This window comes from Entelurus aequoreus, linkage group LG03, assembly GCF_033978785.1.
Source record: "Entelurus aequoreus isolate RoL-2023_Sb linkage group LG03, RoL_Eaeq_v1.1, whole genome shotgun sequence".
NCBI classification, from domain to species: Eukaryota; Metazoa; Chordata; class Actinopteri; order Syngnathiformes; family Syngnathidae; genus Entelurus; species Entelurus aequoreus.
The window spans coordinates 13,453,904-13,474,203 of record NC_084733.1 but is presented as its reverse complement, the minus strand read 5'-3'; the positions used below and the strand labels follow the sequence as shown (position 1 = coordinate 13,474,203).

Sequence of the window (20,300 nt, the reverse complement as noted above, 5' to 3'; positions counted from 1 at the left end):
TTAGGGTTTGATGCGTCTGCTTACTTTTGTGGGTGTCATGATCTGTGTTCTGGATCATGTTTTTGTTATTTTCTGTTAGTTTTAAGACTCCAAAAGTTCCTGTTTTTGTGCACCCTTTGTTTGTTTTAGTTTCCATGACGACTTATGATTTTCACCTGCCTCTTGCGTTCGGGACACACCGGTCTCTAATCAAGAGACCAGTATTTAAGCCTGTCTTTGCCTGTCAGTCGGCCTGGCGTCATTGCTTGTGTCATGCGATTGTTTGCTTCATGCCTTGCCAAGTAAGTTTTGTTTGTTCATGCCACAGTTAGCGAGTTTTTGCCCTGTCCATAGTTTATGCTAAGTGTTAGCTTTTGTTTCCTGCGCTAAATTGTGCCTTCGCCTTGTGCGCCTTTTTGTTTGTACCTATTTGAGAGTCAAGATTAAATCATGTTCCTACCTTCCCGCCTTGTCCGGAAAAGTCCGTTTGCATCCCGGGAGAACAAACCTCGCAGTAAGTTGCGACCCCCCGCCCCCGTTATGACAGTGGCTACCTCTTTTAAATTCAACCTTAAAAACTGTTCATCTCATTTTGTTTGCTTTCAGTCGTTTTATTTTTACAGGTTTTTATAGACATCAAGCTTAATAAAATGACACAAAACCCTCAAATACACTACTAACCTACTCAGTGGCGCCGTCCATTTCAAGTAGGAGTGTGGGAAAAAATTCTCATGTTGTGCGATTCAGAATCGATTCTCATTTTTAAAAAATCGATTTTATTTAATTTGTTTATTTATTTTTTATTAAATTTTTTTTTTTCAATTAATAAATCCAACAAAACAATACACAGCAATACCATAACAATGCAATCTAATTCCAAAACCAAACCCGACCCAGCAACACTCAGAACTGCAATAAACAGAGCAATTGAGAGGAGACACAAACACGACACAGAACAAACCAAAAGTAGTGAAACAAAAATGAATATTATCAACAACAGTATCAATATTAGTTACAATTTCAACATAGCAGTGATTAAAAATCCCTCATTGACATTATCATTAGACATTTATAAAAATTAAAAAAAAAAGAACAATAGTGTCACAGTGACACACTGTGTCCAATATTTTCACAAAGATAAAATAAGTCATATTTTTGGTTAATTTAATAGTTAAAACAAATGTACATTATTGCAATCAGTTGATAAAACATTGTCCTTTACAATTATAAAAGCTTTTTACAAAAATCTACTACTCTGCTTGCATATCAGCAGACTGGGGTAGATCCTGCTGAAATCCTATGTATTGAATGAATAGAGAATCCTTTTGAATCGGGAAAATAGCGTTTTTCAATCGAGAATCGCAATGAATCGAAAATAATCGATTTTGAATCGAATCGTGACCCCAAGAATCGATATTGAATCGAATGGTGGGACACCCAAAGATTCGCAGCCCTAATTTCAAGTCCCTTTTTCTCCTTCCTGTCAGATAAAGGAGTTGACTGGCAACATAAGGAGTCAGTTTCCGTCCACATCCAGCCTGTCATCCATACCTACCAGCTCTGACCCAGCTCACCGCAGCATTCCACCGACCGAGACGCCGATGGTGCCCGCCAGCACAAGAGAAGACAGCAAGGCCATTAAAAAGCTGTTGCAGTGGGTGCAGAAGCGAACGCGCAGGTGATTGTGGGCTTCCATTTACACCAAACTTTGAATGAGTTTGATCGGTTCACCCAGTCTGAATGTTTGTTGCCTAGGTACGGTGTGGCGGTTCAGGACTTTGGCAAGAGCTGGACAAACGGTCTTGCTTTTCTTGCTGTCATCAAGTCTATTGACTCCAGCCTGGTAGACATGAGGAAGGCCTTGCTGAGGAATGCGAGGGAAAACCTTGAAGATGCGTTCAGGATCGCTCACTACAGCTTGGGTATCCCGCGCCTTCTTGAGCCTGAAGGTAATGTACAAAAAAATAACATTGTGATCTGTAAATCTTGTTATCCAAGGGGTCATTAAAAAGCATTAGCACTGATTTCTCAGCCTCATGAAGCATGACTATAATGGATTAAAGGCCTACTGAAATGCGATTTTCTTATTTAAACGGGGATAGCAGGTCCATTCTATGTGTCATACTTAATCATTTCGCGATATTGCCATATTTTTGCTGAAAGGATTTAGTAGAGAACATCGACGATAAAGTCCGCAACTTTTGGTCGCTGATAAAAAAGCCTTGCCTATACCGGAAGTAGCAGACGATATGCGCGTGCCGTCACAGGTTGTGGAGCTCCTCACATCCGCACATTGTTTACAATCATGGCCACCAGCACCGAGAGCGATTCGGACCGAAAAAGCGACAATTTACCCATTAATTTGAGTGAGGATGAAAGATTCGTGGATCAATCAATCAATCAATCAATGTTTATTTATATAGCCCTAAATCACAAGTGTCTCAAAGGGCTGTACAAGCCACAACGACATCCTCGGTACAGAGCCCACATACGGGCAAGGAAAAACTCACCCCAGTGGGACGTCGGTGAATGACTATGAGAAACCTTGGAGAGGACCGCATATGTGGGTAACCCCCCCCCTCTAGGGGATGAGGAAAGTGAGAGTGAAGGATTAGAGGGCAGTGGGAGCGATTCAGATAGGGAAGATGCTGTGAGAGGCGGGTGGTACCTGATATTCAGCTGGGAATGACTAAAACAGTAAATAAGCACAAGATATATATATACTCTATTAGCCACAACACAACCAGGCTTATATTTAATATGCCACAAATTAATCCCGCATAACAAACACCTCCCCCCTCCCGTCCATATAACCCGCCAATACAACTCAAACACCTGCACAACACACTCAATCCCACAGCCCAAAGTACCGTTCACCTCCCCAAAGTTCATACAGCACATATATTTCCCCAAAGTTACGTACGTGACATATACATAGCGGCACGCACGAACGGGCAAGCGATCAAATGTTTGGAAGCCGCAGCTGCATACTCAAAGTCCTCCTGGTAAGAGTCTCTGTTGTCCCAGTTCTCCACAAGCCAATGGTAAAGCTTGACTGTCATCTTTCGGGAATGTAAACAATGAAACACCGGCTGTGTCAGGGGGTGCATTCTACGGCGGGAGTGCGTTATCCGGCACAACACCTGCCGCAATACACCGCTTCCCACCTACAGCTTTCTTCTTTGCTGTCTCCATTGTTCATTGAACAAATTGCAAAAGATTCACCAACACAGATGTCCAGAATACTGTGGAATTTTGCGATGAAAACAGACGACTTAATAGCTGGCCACAATGCTGTCCCAAAATGTCCGCTACAATCCGTGACGTCACGCGCAGGCGTCGTCATACCGAGACGTTTTCAGCAGGATATTTCGCGCGAAATTTAAAATTGCACTTTAGTAAGCTAACCCGGCTGTATTGGCATGTGTTGCTATGTTAAGATTTCATCATGGATATATAAACAATCAGACTGCGTGGTCGGTAGTAGTGGGTTTCAGTAGGCCTTTGAATGTGTTATTTCATGTGTAGCGGGCTCTCTTAATGTTAAAAACTTATTTAAAAGGTCGTAAATTGTTTTTTTAAGCCCCAGCTATGAAAATATTCAATTTATTATCAATGATTCCTATTGTGTGGAAATTATTTTATTGCAACCATGTCCATGATCAATTAACGGCGATAAACGAGGGACGACCATATAAGATCATAATGATCCCACACTGCGGAATTTTCCCTTTTTCTTCATTCTATTTACATCTATGATGGCGATGAATACTGATACCAAACAAGGAACGCAATTTCTCCGACTTTGAGTACAAGCTGTCAATCTTGTGCAGAAAGAAGTGCTACTCATGACATTGACTGGCTGAAGATAACGTATTTATTAATTATTTATTCAAAGGACATTAAATCATTTTGCGGGTTATAAAGACTTTTAATTTTCCACATAAACTTCATTGCCTACAATTTTAACCGCATCACATCAGTTTTATTTGGGCCATGACTTCATTTTGTGTGTCCTCAACAGCACACGTTCGGACTTCACCAAAAATGGTATCAGGAACACAATTTGCTGACTGGATAGTTCCAACAAAAATAAGTCCTTGACATTAGATTCAGCAATAAAGAGATATCTTTAGCAAAAGCACGACGATGCATTCTCAAAAACCTACGCCCACACAAACTCAGACGTGAAAATGCTATTTGTGGGGAATGTTGGATGAGTTTCAAATTCCGAAGAGAACATGACTGAGCCTGAATGCTATGCTAGTTAACGTTGTCTCTCTTACTTAAAGAAATATGCAACTCTTCACTCTTTCGCTTTGATTTATTGTGCTAGTCTGAACCTGGCTGATATGTTGACTGTGGCGGTCTCTTGTGGTCATAAATGGTAATACAGCAGAGACAGTGTTGCTTTTGACTTAGTACTAGGGCAGTGGTTCTTAACCTGGGTTCGATCAAACCCTAGAGGTTCGGTGAGTCGGCCTCAGGGGTTCGGCGGAGGTCAAGACACACTTGACTCATCGTGTAAATACAAACTTCTCCCTATCGGCGTATTACGGATACGGCAACAGCAGACGGGTTTGCAGGTGTGTAATTTGTTGTGAGTTTATGCACTGTGTTGGTTTTGTTGTTAGAACAAGGTGATGTTCATGCACGGTTCATTTTATGCACCAGTAAAACAACATGGTAACACTTTAGTATGGGGAACATATTCACCATTAATTAGTTGCTTATTAACATGCAAATTAGTAACACATTGGCTCTTAACTTGTCATTATTAAGTACTTATTAATGCGTTATTCGACATGGCTTTATTATAACCCTTACCCTCTAACCCTAACCAAATAACTCTAAATTAAGTCTTTATTACTTATAATATGTTCCCCTTGTGTCCAAATAACTCTAAATTAAGTCTTTGTTACTTAGAATATGTTCCCCATATTAAAGTGTTACCAAAAACATATAACTTTGTCTTGAATTTGAAAAAAAAAACATTGTATTTTTCACTAAAGAAGGGCTCGGTGAATGCGCATATGAAACTGGTGGGGTTTGGTACCTCCAACAAGGTTAAGAACCACTGTACTAGGGCTAGGCAGGGGCATCACTAGGTTTGAAGGACAGGGGGGGCTTAGCCCCCAGGAGTTTCCTGTGACGCAAGCACATGATTTTTGTACTTTTGCACTTGCAATATCTTTTCGCTCACAACTTTTTGGCACTGTATTAGAATTACACAACAAACACTGAATACAGCTAAATGGCTGAAAGTAGAAGTGTAAGAAAGCTTTAGTCATCTTTAGTAAGCATGAGATGGCCCAGACACGCAAGGACAGTGTTGTTGCCTGGAAAAGCTAGCAGGCAACTGGGATCTGAGCCGAGGATGTCGTTGTGGCTCGTGCAGCCCTTTGAGACACTTGTGATTTAGGGCTATATAAATAAACTTAGATTGATTGATTGATTGAACTTGCAAACAGATGATAGCAGTGTAAACCAACTTGCACAGCACTACAAAGTAGATCTGAAAACAGGGGAGTTTCTGGTGGAAATAAACTTTCTCGCCTGTAAAACAGGAGCTGGATGTCCACCCAAAGATATGTTGTCTGTGCACAACCTCTTTGATTCAGAATTTTTGCACTTGTAATATTTCTTTGCTTACAACTTGTTACTGTATTAGATTTACACAGCAAATACTGAAGACATTGAAATCATTGGAAAACAATATTGTTAGTCTCCAGTTATTACTCTAATGGTAATTCAAAGCATTTAGACCACAGGTGTCAAATTCAAGGCCCACGGGCCACACCTTGTCAGAAGAGATGGTTAATATGGATTATCACAATAACCTGCCATTTACTGTATAGTGAAAGCGATAAATTTAAAGATAAAAAAACCACCTATGGAACTCCACCTTTTTTGCCGACGAGGCTGTCATTGCATCCGGAAACTCTACTATAAAATAACAATAAGGCATTAAACTACATCAGTTAAGTTTAAGTAGCACACCTATACTGCAAAGCTGTAGAAGCGGGATTTGCTTATCATATGGTATGAAATGTATTTTTCTGTCAGCCGCATTATAGACATTTTATATTACAAATTTATCTGAGCCGAGGATGTTATTGTGGCTTGTGCAGCCCTTTGAGACACTTTGATTGATTGATTGATATACTGTTATGATGCAACTTCAGTGGGAACTCTCCCACGCTTCGGTTGCATAATGATAATGCTTATCATGAGTGTCATCATTATTCACCGATACAGACTGATGCAAAATAAATTGTTTATAAATTGTTGTACTGCTTTGCTCACCACTAACCTGCACAACCTGGTAGCAGTACAGCGACACATTGTAAGGGGATGTGCAGAAGTCATCCTTAATTTACAATCGGACCAAAACATGACTTCAAAAAAGAATGTCATATTGATATCAACACATTAAAAATAAATACTACCGTATTTTTCAGACTATAAGTCGCTCTGGAGTATAAGTTGCACCGGCCGAAAATGCATAATAAAGAAGGAAAAAAACATATAAGTCGCACTGGAGTATAAGTCACATTTTTGGGGGAAATTTATTTGATAAAACCCAACACCAAGAATAGACATTTGAAAGGCAATTTAAAATAAATAAAGAATAGTGAACAACAGGCTGAATAAGTGTACGTTATACGACGCATAAATAACCAACTGAGAACGTGCCTGGTATGTTAACGTAACATGTTATGGTAAGAGTCATTCAAATAACTATAACATAGAACATGCTATATGTTTACCAAACAATCTGTCACTCCTAATCGCTAAATCCCATGAAATCTTATACGTCTAGTCTCTTACGTGAATGAGCTAAATAATATTATTTGATATTTTACGCCAATGTGTTAATAATTTCACACATAAGTCGGCCAAACAATGAAAAAAACTGCGACTTATAGTCCAAAAAATACGGTATATTGTTACAAAAAATATTGCCATACCGGTATTTTTTTCGACCCCTACTTAATAGCATATAATGGAAGGGATAAGACATACAGTAAGTCACTCCAGGAATCTGCAATTCGCACTAATTCATGCAAATCTCCGTGAATTATGTGCGGCCTCGCAACTTTGTCCAATGTCCACAACCTTGCCGCACATTTTAGCCAATCAGTGTCATTTTCTGCAATAGACTTTCTGACAAGTTAATTTAATATTATTGGAAACAAAAAAACCTCAAAACAACGCAACTTCTCTAATATTTTCTATTACGCCCCACATAAGAAGAAGAAAATATTACACGCCCATTCTCCACCGTGACATTAAATAGTACAATTTGTCTATAAAATTGTTATAACTATACCTCTGGATAACATTGAAAGCTTATTAACATTAAAGGAAACAACACAGCAGTCTTTCCTTGTCTCCTACCGTGGTTACAGTGAAGCCAAGTGCTACATATGCTTCATCATATTCTGGTACGGCAAAAAAAAACATGTTCCCCGAGGTCACACGCACCCTCCCGGCATCGTACCGCGCCTCCCGAGAGGGGCTCGCCCCACTACTTTAGGACTGCTGTAGTGTAAACAAAAATGTTTTAATGTGGTATATATGTTCTACATCGCTAGCAATAGCGTCTGTTTTTCCTCTTCATCCACCGTGTTTGAAGGTTGCAGAAGGAGTGCATGTAAGAGCATACAGGTTGTTTATATTCAGACAAGGTAATAGCTTTCGTGGATGTGGTCATTTTGGTTTCCGACCTCGAAACTGGAATGCTCACAACTCTGCTGTGGCGTCATTCCCAGCTCCGACTTCCGAGGTAAATGGAACATACGACAATAAGACAGAGGGAAGGGGGATAATTGGGATTCAGCAAAATGGAGGCAGAACTACCTCGTTTTTTACCCAGGTTTTACATGGTCTGACTTTCTTCAATATTAGATGGAAAGCTTGAAGGACTTTTGACAGTCCTGATTCCTTGTTTCCAAATTGACACACTATCTTCGTGTTAGCATAACACTAGTACCGTATTTTTCGGATTATAAATCGCTCTGGAGTATAAATCGCACCGGCCGAAAATGCATAATAAAGAAGGAAAAAAACATATATAAGTCGCATTTTTGGGGGAAATTTATTTGATAAAACCCAACACCAAGAATAGACATTTGAAATGTAATTTAAAATAAATAAAGAATAGTGAACAACAGGCTTAATAAGTGTACGTTATAAGACGCATAAATAACCAACTGAGAACGTGCCTGGTATGTTAACGTAACATATTATGGTAAGAGTCATTCAAATAACTATAACATATAGAACATGCTATACGTTTACCAAACCATCTGTCACTCCTAATCGCTAAATCCCATGAAATCTTATACGTGTAGTCCAGTGGTTCGATCGAACCCTAGGGGTTCGGTGAGCCGGCCTCAGGGGTTCGGCGGAGCCTCCCCCACGGAAGTAAAGACACATCCAACTTATCGTGTAAATAAAAACTTCTCCCTATCGGCGTATTATGGATACCCCCAAACAATGTTCCCTCTAATTTTCCATCCGATTTGCAGGTTTTTTGATTGAGCGATTTAAACTTTTACTAGTAGATTGCAAAGGAAGAGAATACATTATATGAAACAGTACAGTTTACACAGTACAGTACATATTCTGTACAATTGACCACTAAATGGGAACACCCGAATAAGTTTTTCAAGTTGGTCCATGTTAATCAATTCATGGTAATGTGTGTAAGGTGTGTAATTTGTTGTGAGTTCATGCACTGTGTTGGTTTTGTTCTTTGAACAAGGTGATGTTCATGCACGGTTCATTTTGTGCACCAGTAAAAAAACATAACTTTTTCTTGAATTTGAAAAAAAAAAAACATTTTATTTTTCACTAAAGAACGGTTCGGTGAATGCGCATATGAGACTGGTGTGGTTCGGTACCTCCAACAAGGTTAAGAACCACTGGTCTAGTCTCTTACGTGAATGAGCTAAATAATATTATTTGAAATTTTACGGTAATGTGTTAATAATTTCACACACAAGTCGCTCCTGAGTACAAGTCGCACCCCCGGCCAAACTATGAAAAAAACTGCGACATATAGTCCGAATAATACGGTAAATGTTATTTTTGTCTACTCCAGATGTGACCAGCAATGCACCAGATGACCAGTCCATCATGACATACGTGTCACAGTTCCTTGAGCACTTCCCGGGCACAGAGGAGGTACGAATCCATGAATGCACATAAATGACATGTTTCTGCCATCAGATTGCAGAGAAACTTTCATCTGATGATGAGTACTGATTCTCGCTTTACCTTTTCTCAGCCAAAACAGCCTTACCCACTCATTGAAAGGAGCACCTCGATGGGCCGACTCAACTTCCGTAACGCCGACCTCCACCATTTCGTGAATAATGCTCACTCTGGCCGAGTGAAGGACAGGTTCTTAATGTTCCAGAAGGACTCTGCGCAACCTCCATCCAAAATCTTGCGTTCGTCCATGTCAGAGGACAGAGGTGGCATGTCACCAGCCATTAAACCAGCCATTTCTCGCACTTGGTTTAGTGAAGACTTCTTGGCTGATTCCCCCTTCACAAAAGACAATTTGAGCAGTGTGGAAGAAAATCTGAAAGAACCGACAGAAGATGTCTCAACCAGCTCCATGGAGAACTCCCAGCTCAATGATACTCACTTTCCCATTGACTCAACATTGCCTGAGTTAGTGACAACTAAATCCGTCATGGGCGATTCAGCTATTAACTCTCCAGATTCCTGGGTGGAGAGCGAGGAATGTGCCGTTCCCGTGAAGAGCCAAAGTGACAGTTTATTGTATGATTGCACAACACCTTGGGATGTTTACCGTGCTATTCCTGTGGAAATTACGACCGTTGATGGAGGTTTTGTCCACATTGCGGAGAAAGTGCTAGATGACCAGTCCATGGCTGAGTCATTTATTGATGAAGGAGTCTTCTCACTCAACTCATTAAGTAGTATGCAAGATGAAATTCTAGGCATCAGAGAGAAAAAGGTGCTGGACAATGACATGGTCAAAGAAAAGAACGAGGTAAATCTCGAGAGCCATAAAGACTTTTCACCGAAACCGTTGAAAGAACTTGAATTGGAAAATGAGCGCGAGAAAACAGATTGTCATTATCAAGAAATTGATGCAAATTATTGTCAAAAAGAAGAAATATCCATAGAAGAAAAATCATCATCATCCTTTGGAGGTGGTAATCAACTGGAAAGTGTTGATTCTAACCAATTCCAAAACTTGTCTAAACCTGAACCCCAATCATCATCCGACCAAGAACCTGCGGAGAAGTACGGTGTTACGCCAAGCTGTTCGAGAGAAGACAACAGTTTAGAGCAACCTATGGATCCTTTATTGTTGGTTGATAAAGGACCATTTAATGACCAAACAAATAGACTTCAAGGTGAAAATATTGGTGAAGGACTTCAAATGGAAAATGATTGCCATAAAACGCACAATTCTCAACAAATAGATGAAAATGATTTTCTTAAAGATGAAGTATCCTTTAAGGAAGACGCTGGCATTGTAAAACTCTCGTCCTATGGAGACGACGTTTCACTGGAAAGAGATGAACCTCAACCATGTTCTGACCAAGAATTCAAGGAGCAGTATATTGCTCCACCAAGCTCTTACGGAGAGTGTTTGAAGCAAGCGGTGGACACTGAGAAAACCTGCCAAGTTATTGAAGGAGAGTTTGATTGTGAAAACAATCATGAAGAAGTACTTCCGTTCAAAGATGAATGTAAGAACACAGAAAGCTTGTTACAGGACGGAGGAACTGAGGCAGATGGAATTGTACTTGAAGGGACGGAATCGGCCACAGTAACGCAAAATGAAGCCATTGACGGGGGCAGAAGATGCTGCCCAGATCTTCAAACAGACTTGAGCTCTGAGAACCAACATGAAAACTCACAAATAAGTTCAAAGCAATATGCAAGAACTGATACTAGTTTAAGGAGTCAAACACCTGGACACATTGGACAGGACAGGACAACAAGACCGTCAGATGAGCGTCTACCCCTAGCTGAGAAAGCTGCTGTGTGTTGTGAAGCACCTGAGACCTCCAGGAAAACGGAGGAAGAGCTTTGCAGGTGTACACCAACAGAAGACGTAGCTTGTGACGTCATCGAGCCGATGGATCTGTTTTACCCGTACAAAGAGGAAAACGTATTTACAGAGCCGCTCGATAACGAAATGCACAGCTGGCCGTCTGTTTTGACTGTATCCGCCCTGGAGCCAGCTCCAGCTTCCAAGATGCCGCCAGGAGAACAACACCTCTGTCCCATGGATGATAACTTTCTGGTGGATTTGCTACATGAGGACAATAAGGTATGTAATTCTCCAAATCATTAGAAACTTTAGATGTTAGGGTTACAGCATTGACTTGTTCAGTCTATATCATCGACTCTACCCTCTGTCCTGTTTCCTTTCTATCTACAATTTCCTCTTTTGATGCGATTCATTCAGAGGGCTCTGAGACTCTGTCCCAGGTGGAGGAGTTTAAGTATCTTGGGGTCTTGTTCACGAGTGAGGGAAAAATGGAGAAGGAAATCAGCCGGAGAATCGGAGCAGCTGGGGCAGTCTCTCTGCCGCACTGTTGTGACGAAACGAGAGCTGAGCCAGTAGGCTATCGAGCTTTCTACATTCCTACTCTCATCTATGGTCATGAAGTGTGGGTCATGACCGAAAGAATAAGATCGCGGATACAAGCGGCCGAAATGAGTTTCCTCAGAAGGGTGGCTGGCATCTCCCTTAGAGATAGGGTGAGAAGTTCAGTCACCCGAGAGAGACTCGGAGTAGAGCCGCTGCTACTTCGCTTGGAAAGGAACCAGCATAGGTGGTTCGGGCATCTCGTGCGGATGCCTCACAAGCGTCTCCCTAGGGAGGTCCTAGTTGCACGTCCCACTGGGAGGAGACCCCGCGGCAGGCCAAGGACCAGATGGGGGGGATTACATCTCCTCTCTGGCCTTGGAACGCTTCGGGATTCCCCAGGAGGAAGTTGCTAATGTTGCTCTGGAGAGGTAAGTCAGGGGGTCTCTGCTGTAGCTGTTATCCCCGCGACCCGATTCCGGATAAGCGGTTGAAGATGGATGGATGGATGGATTCAGAGGGCCTACCTTCGCAAACATCTTCTCTACCTATTTCAGATCAAACTTTACAGTAAAAGTGCTGTAACACATCTCCAGTTCCAATAACACTATCTCTCCCAAGTCACTGTAAATGATCTGTAAATGATACAGATACACCCGTAGCATTGGTGACCCGGAATTCATTAGTTCATTAGCAACAAAGGTAGCAGATAAGCTAAGTGTCTTGGTTTCTCACCAAGTTGCTTCCCCGAAAACACTGCCCCTAGCGCCACCGTGGACAATTGAACAACACACAGTCCTCTCAGATGTGGAACTTTTGCAAGGCTCCTGGCGGTGTCTGTAGGGCCGGAGTAGTGACCACAGTACACAGAAGCATAAACCAGCTGGAGCCAAGGATGAAAGAGCAGCATGCAGGTCCAGAGCTGCAGGTTGCAGACCCCTGGTCAAGATAGACTTGCTTTTTAAGTGAACCAATATTAACAGTGGAAACTTAACAGTTAAAAAAATAGTTATGGATACTCTAAGACTGGGCGAGAAAACGATATTAAAATATATCACGATAGGCACGAAATTGATATAAATAAAAAATGCATTCGATAAAACGTTCAATATTTTTTTTCTTTGTCGGAACAAACCAAATATTGCAAAGCAAGGTTGGTTGCGTGAAGAAAGGCACTGTAATGTAGGAAGTGATCACTGATCAGTGGGAGTGACACGCTAACAGCTAATCAGGTTACATTGTCCACTATCTGTTTGTTTGCGCCATCTTGTTTTCTCGCGGTTTATTCTTTGCATGGAGTGAGAAGAGAAACTAAAAATGAGTGCTGCTGAGAGCGAAGAAATTGTGGATAAAACCGGAAAAGTCACCACGACATCATGGCAGATTTGGCGATTTTTTAAAAATGGACCATAGTCAGACCTGTCATGATCCGTGGTCCAGATCATGTTTTTGTATTTCCTGTTAGTTTTGGACTCTTTTAGTTCCTGTTTGACACCTCTGAGTTTGGTTTGGTTGCCATGGCTGCGTATTGTTTTCACCTGTGTCTAATCAGAGGCACTATTTAAGCCTGCCTTTGCCAGTCAGTCGGCCTGGCGTCATTGTTTGTCTCATGCCTTGCCAAGTAAGTCTTGCTAGTTTCATGCCACAGTTCCCTGAGTGTTTCAGGCCATAGTTTATGCTAAGTGTTTGCTTCATGCTCTCGTCACATCTCTTGTCTTCTAGTCCATGCTAAGTATTTAGCTTCAAGTGCGATCGGCACCTTGTTCCTTCGCCTTGTTTTCCGTTTTTTTGTAGTACTTTGATTTTGAGGAATAAATCAGGTTTTTACCTGCACGCTTTGTCCGGAATAGTCCGTCTGCCTTCCTGGGAGAACGACCCCGCAGTAAGCTGCAACTCCGCCTTGACAGAATGACGCCAGACCGACTGACTGGCAAAGGCAGGCTTAAATAGTGCCTCTGATTAGACACAGGTGAAAACAATAGGCAGCCATGGCAACCAAACCAAACTCAGAGGTGTCACAAACAGGAATTAAAAGAGTCCAAAACTAACAGAAAATACAAAAACATGATCTGGACCACGGATCATGACAAGACCAATGTGGTCTGTAAACTATGCAAGGCGATAGTCCTCACCATTAGCCGCGCTCACCCTTTAGAGCACAGCTGCAACTTCCTGGCACTAAACCTACAGGAAATAGTTCTTCTCAGGTTTCTCTGTTTACATTTTCATATTCAGCACTGTTTTGTTAAATTGTATAAAGCGTTTCTTATGTATTCTTTATTTTTGCACCTTCATTTTATCGAGGTAATTAAGTGTTCAATGGGATTTTACAATTTTGTTTACATTGAGTGTTTTGTTTGCATGGTTGACATTTCCTTTTCTTTCTGCCTTGATAGCTGAATGGATTATAATCACAGGAAGGTTACATTTGAAATATAAATGTTTACATTTAATATATTTTATGTCTGGTCCTTATTTTTGATGGGTCATAAAAATAGCAATAATTATCGCTATCGACCAATACAAAACCCTTATATCGTGATACAGTTTTCAGCCATACTGCCCAGCCCTAGGAAACACACACAAGCACATTTGTGCATGTAGTAAAAAAAAGATACCATTAAATGAAAGCAATCACTCAAGTTCTAAATTAGATGCACAATTTCAAATGCGGAATAATACATATACTTTTTATGATATGCTAAGCAGCTATTTGTTGTTCTGCAACGTCTTATATTCCATTCAAAATAAAGCACTTCTACTTTCTTTTTCTCCTTTTCTTATTTTGTGAAGGCTGAGAAAGACCGCACATCTGCACCCAAAGACCAATGCCAGCTTCCTGCACTCATGGGAGCTTTTCCAATTACCTGCAGCGATGGAAGCCAAGACTCTTTCAAGGAAATCACAGTGCCTGTGAGGTAGGCTTTTATTCTGACATCCTTCTTACATTTACAACCACACTTTACCCAGGTGACGGAGCAGGAAGGGACGAGGAATATGAACAATTTCATATAAGGCGTCCTGTCCTGTCAATCATTCATTAACATTTTAATATGGGTGTCCCGATCCAATTTGAATATTGGTCCGATATTGGCAAAAAAACTATTATATCTGTTTGCATGTTCTGTTCATTGTACAGTATTTTTTATTGGATAGTAGTCTGTTTATTTCAATTCTTATTTTTTATCTTTATTACTTCTTGTGTAATGTGTAATTTATTTTTATCCCATATTTGTTTCCACTACCGCACCTTAAGTTGGAGTCCTTAATCGCGTTATATGCAAATATAATGACAATAAAGTCCATTCTATTCTAAAATCTCAGATGTACTGCAAGTGTTAAGATACATGCAACACGTTTATTTGTATATTGTCATGACTTGTCACTAGAGAGGTCCGATAATATCGGTCTGCCGATATTATCGGCCGATAAATGCGTTAAAATGTAATATCGGAAATTATCGGTATCGTTTTTTTTTATTATCAGTATCGGGTTTTTATTTATTTATTTTTTTAATTTTTTTTTTATTTTTTATTAAATCCACATAAAAAACACAAGATACACTTACAATTAGTGCACCAACCCAAAAAACCTCCCTCCCCCATTTACACTCATTCACACAAAAGGGTTGTTTCTTTCTGTTATTAATATTCTGGTTCCTACATTATATATCAATATATATCAATACAGTCTGCAAGGGATACAGTCCGTAAGCACACATGATTGTGCATGCTGCTGGTCCACTAATAATACTAACCTTTAACAGTTAATTTTACAAATTTTCATTAATTACTAGTTTCTATGTAACTGTTTTTATATTGTTTTACTTTCTTTTTTATTCAAGAAAATGTTTTTAATTTATTTATCTTATTTTATTTTACTCATTTTTTAAAAAAGTACCTTATCTTCACCATACCTGGTTGTCCAAATTAGGCATAATAATGTGTTAATTCCACGACTGTATATATCGGTTGATATCGGTATCGGTAATTAAAGAGTTGGACAATATCGGCATATCGGCAAAAAGCCATTATCGGACATCCCTACTTGTCACATAAGGTCATGTCTTGTTTTGGTTTTGTTTTGATGTTCCCTTTAAGTGTTTTGTCCCTTTCTCAGTGCTCCTAGCCTGCTTTTGTTTACATTCTGTTTGCTAGGTGGGCTGAATATACACACTGGTTTCTGCTAATTGATTACTGACCGTATCTGCTGCCAACACTAATCTCGCACTCTTATAAACCCGTCTCGCCGTTTGCAGGTCCATTGATTGGCGTTGATGACTGTTGTGTTGGCTTTACTCCACTACCTCTGGTTGTCATGCTAGGCTAAGAGCTACGTTTTTGGCTTTTGATTCAAAGTGCATTTCCCAGCAGCTTGCTGTTTTGTCTTTTGCCTTATTGCAGTTGTTCTCCCAACTTTTTTCCCCCCCAAGTACCTCCCATAATGACTAACATCCAAATACGGTAGTGTAGTAGGCCTAAATACTCATTAAAAACAAGAGAGGTTTTATTTATCAAGTATATTTAATATTTTTGGCCACTGTAACATTACTCAGTTTGAACAGAAACAATGTGTTTTAAATAGGAAAATAAAACACTGTACTTTATTCAAGTGATTGTAGGTGGAGCCCGCTAGTGGTACACGGACCACACTTTGAGTTGGCCTTATTAGATTAAAAGGCTCTTACATGTCGCTTCCTGCTTGTCCTTCTGCATCCTGGGAACCCGACCATCGCTACGTGACAGTAGAACTGGACTGCCAGTCAACATCTAAATGTCCTGCAATAATCCCACAAGTTTGGTCTTTTCTTGTATTTTAGTCAAGTCATTTACAAAACGCTGTAAGCCATAAAGAGCTAACAACTACACAACAGCTAAGCACACAGCAGCACACAAGCTAGACGTACGTAAGTCTCCAAAGCAGGAGCATATTAGAAAGTATCAGTAACAAACGTATCCGCATCATTCAACTTAATTTTTTATTTATTTTTTTGTACTAATGATTGTCCCACACTCATGAGGTGTGGCGAAATTATTCTCTGCATTTTCCCCCTCACCCTGGGAGGTGAGGGGAGCAGTGAGCAGCAGCGGTGGCCGCGCCCGGGAATCATTTTGGTGATTTAACCCCCAATTCCAACCCTTGATGCTGAGTGTCAAGCAGGGAAGTAATGGGTCCCATTTTTATAGTCTTTGGTATGACTCGGCCGGGGTTTGAACTCACAACCTACCGATCTCAGGGCGGACACTGCGTCACAAGCTTTACATAATGAATCAAATCCCTTCACTGGCTTCCTGTTCCACTCAGGATTGAATTCGAAGTCTCCCTATTAACCCACCAGTGCCTCCATGGAAATGTCCCCCTCTACCTCAAAGAACTACTCACCCCCAAATCCTCCACACGACACCTCCGCTCCGGACAGGCTAACCTCCTCCAACCTCCGAGGACAAAGCTACGAACAATGGGAGACCGGACTTTCTGCTCCGCCGCTCCCAGTCCGTGGAACGCTCTCCCTGACCACCTGAGGGCACCACAGACTGTGGATGCTTTTAAAAAAGGCTTAAAAACCCTTCTTTTTAAAAAAGCCTTTTTTTTTAGATATATGCATACTAGTTTTAGCTATTTGGCTGATCTAGTTTTTATTTTTATTTATTTTTTATTATCCTTTTATTTTTATTTTTTTTATTTTTTTTAATACACTGTAGCACTTTGAGGTTGTTTACTCAATGTAAAGTGCTTTTTACAAATAAAATGTATTATTATTATTATTATTGTGGCCACTAGGTGTCGCCAAAAAACACAATTATCATTCAATGTTGGCAATGTTCATACCCAGCCTGAAAACACTTTTATGTAATTGTGCATATGACAACTGAAAGTATTTTATTTACAGCATTTGATTGATTTTAATTAATTATGATAGTATTTTCTTATTTTAATTTGAATTATTTTTATTTTTAATTATCTGTAAAGCACTTAGAATTGCCTTGTGTACAAATTGTGCTCAAAAAACTCGTTCAAAAGATGATGCCATAGCACACACAATAACACACCTTTTTAGTGTCTCTGTCGGTGTTAAAAACTATTTGTTGAATACAAAAAATTATAGCCGTTAGCGAAGAAAAATCTATAAATTAGTCGCGCCGTTTTATAGGCCGCAGGTTCTGAAGCATAGGAAAAAATTAGCGGCTTATAGTCGGAAAATACGGTCGGTTGGTGTTTTCCATGCCTGCATTTCACTTAACCTCTTAAGGACCAAGCTGTTTGTTTACATACTTTTTTTTTTTCTCTTTGCTATTTGGGTTTATTGGACCCTAATTAGAATAAAAACTAAGAATCATCTTTTGATATGATGTACTTAGTCCATAAGTACACAAACGTGTACTTCATGTTTAGTGACATGCTAATTCTTATTTTTACACTTTTTTTTTCCAAATTCCATTGTATGTTATACTCTTCTGACACCACCAGATGGCAGTATAAGTGTCCACATAAGCGGCCATAAGACCCCAATTCAGTAGTGTACACAATTTTGGAAAAAAGAGCTAAAAGGTGCTGTCCACGCATGTGGCCACTAAGCCTTTTTAATCAAACCTTTTCTAACATTCCACACTAATAAAAATATGCATGATTACTGTTGATGTTAAATCGAATTAATATCAGTACCATCCAATGTTCAAGGCTCTAATATCAGTATCGTATCAAAAGTGAAAAGGTTTTTCGGGGCATCCCTTCATTTTACATGCGCTTTTTCACCCAAAACGGGCTACCCATGGATCACAAAATGTGACATTTCCATTTGTACTACTACTAACCACCTGAGTTGAGTTGAATACTAACATGCTTTGTCAGCAGCCACGTATCCATAACAGCTCCATTCCGTCTCAACTGATCCGAGTTTTCCTTTCAGCCATGACAGTCCGAGTCAGAACGAAGAAGTCCTGATCCCTCCAATACTCCGTCACAGGAAGGGTCTTCACTTCACCACGGTTGGTTTTCTCCGCATTGCTCCCATCTGTAGAACCATTAATGTCTTAGTTGGCACTTAGCTACAACTGAAGTGTTGTCTTCTTCTTTCTAGTCGCAGGACAATCGCATCAACATGACAACAAAACAGAACATGGACGACTTAGAACGTTGGTAAGAATGTGTCCTTCCTTCTTTGATGTGTCCTGACTTTTTAACGCTAATAACAAACTTTAGAGTCGATATCAAGAGTGAGTATCCTGACCTTCATTTATTAGTTAATAGGAGTGTAACATGTAAATATATATTCCTTATCTGATTATTAGCTATTGAATCTTTTGTGCCGATTTCCCACATGATACACATTAAAAATGTTAATGAAGTACAGTTCAGTCTTTAACTAGCTGGACTTGGCTTGAAAAGCCTCGTCTGTCGGGAACACTTGGCTTTCCAAGTGAAAAATGTCAACAAAGACAAGTGAATAAGATGAAAGCAGGGAGCATTGTTCAGTATAGAGCAGTGGTTCTTAACCTTGTTGGAGGTACCGAACCCCACCAGTTTCATATGCGCATTCACCGAACCCTTCTTTAGTGAAAAATCTTATGTTTTTTTTTTTCAAATTCAAGACAAAGTTATATGTTTTTGGTAACACTTTAGTATGGGGAACATGTTCTAAATAACAAAGACTTAATTTAGAGTTATTTGGTTAGGGTTCGGGTCAGGGTTAGAGGGTTAGGGTTATAATAAGGTCATGTCGAATAAGGCATTAATATGTACTTAATAATGACTAGTTAAGAGCCAATATGTTACTAATTTGCATGTTAATAAGCAACTAATTAATGGTGACTATGTTCCCCATACTAAAGTGTTACCATGTTGTTTTACTGGTGCATAAAATGAACCGTGCATGAACATCACCTTGTTCAAACAACAAAACAAACAGTGCATAAACTCACAACAAATTACACACCTGCAAATCAGTCAAATGTTGCCGTATCCGTAATACGCCCATAGGGAGAAGTTTGTATTTACACGATGAGTCGGGTGTGTTTTGACCTCCGCCGAACCCCTGAGGCAGACTCACCGAACCCCTAGGGTTCCATCGAACCCAGGTTAAGAACCACTGGTAGAGACAAAGAACGGGACTACAAGCTAAGAATGTGAAGCATTTGCTCATTTGTGTTCCCTTATTTTACCCACAATTAGGACTGGGCGATATAGCTGAAAACTGTATCACGACGTAAGAGTTTTATATCGGTCGATATCGATTATTTTTTATATTTAGGAAGGTGTGTGTCACGTTTGTCCTCCTACAGAAACCATATTAAAAATAAAAAAAATATTTTTCCCTAATTTTTTTCCTTTTTTCATACATTTTTGAAAAAGCTCCAGAGAGTCACTAGGCCAGAGTGGCTCTAGAGCCGCGGGTTGCCGACCCCCGCTCTATTGTATCGTCTCTCATTATATCCTACATCAGACGTGGGCATTCTGCGGCCCGCGGGCCACATCCGGCCCTTTGTGCGTCCTTGTCCGGCCCGCGTGAGGCCAATCATAAATTACAAAATCCATTTAAAAAAGTATCCATGTCGAGTGTGCAATACAACGGCGCTGCTTTTGTTTTGAAAAGCGTTATTTGTATTACTTTCGTGTGGACGTACGCGCGTGCGTGCTTGTGAGTGAATGTGAACAGCTGCAATCACAAATTACAAAATAAAGTTGAAAAAACATCTATGTCGTGTGCGCAATACAACTGTGCTGCTTTTATTTT

At 40.1% G+C, this 20,300-nt stretch overlaps 1 protein-coding gene and 1 long non-coding RNA gene across 2 annotated transcripts in view; one reads left to right on the top strand and one right to left on the bottom strand.

Moving 5' to 3' along the window:
* LOC133646177 (uncharacterized) overlaps window positions 1–20,300 on the bottom strand; it is a 40,874-nt gene that overhangs the window by 6,627 nt on the left and 13,947 nt on the right. The window contains exon 2 of the long non-coding RNA XR_009825235.1: window positions 18,407–18,581. This is a non-coding gene — a long non-coding RNA (uncharacterized LOC133646177). The remainder of the gene's footprint in view (window positions 1–18,406; window positions 18,582–20,300) is intronic.
* The window catches only part of LOC133646175 (interaptin-like), a 57,487-nt gene that overhangs the window by 30,147 nt on the left and 7,040 nt on the right, over window positions 1–20,300 (top strand). Inside the window, exons 7-13 of the mRNA XM_062041286.1 lie at window positions 1,467–1,657; window positions 1,735–1,928; window positions 9,089–9,171; window positions 9,275–11,308; window positions 14,363–14,487; window positions 18,477–18,555; window positions 18,648–18,706. Coding sequence (XP_061897270.1) covers window positions 1,467–1,657; window positions 1,735–1,928; window positions 9,089–9,171; window positions 9,275–11,308; window positions 14,363–14,487; window positions 18,477–18,555; window positions 18,648–18,706 — 2,765 coding nt within the window. The remainder of the gene's footprint in view (window positions 1–1,466; window positions 1,658–1,734; window positions 1,929–9,088; window positions 9,172–9,274; window positions 11,309–14,362; window positions 14,488–18,476; window positions 18,556–18,647; window positions 18,707–20,300) is intronic.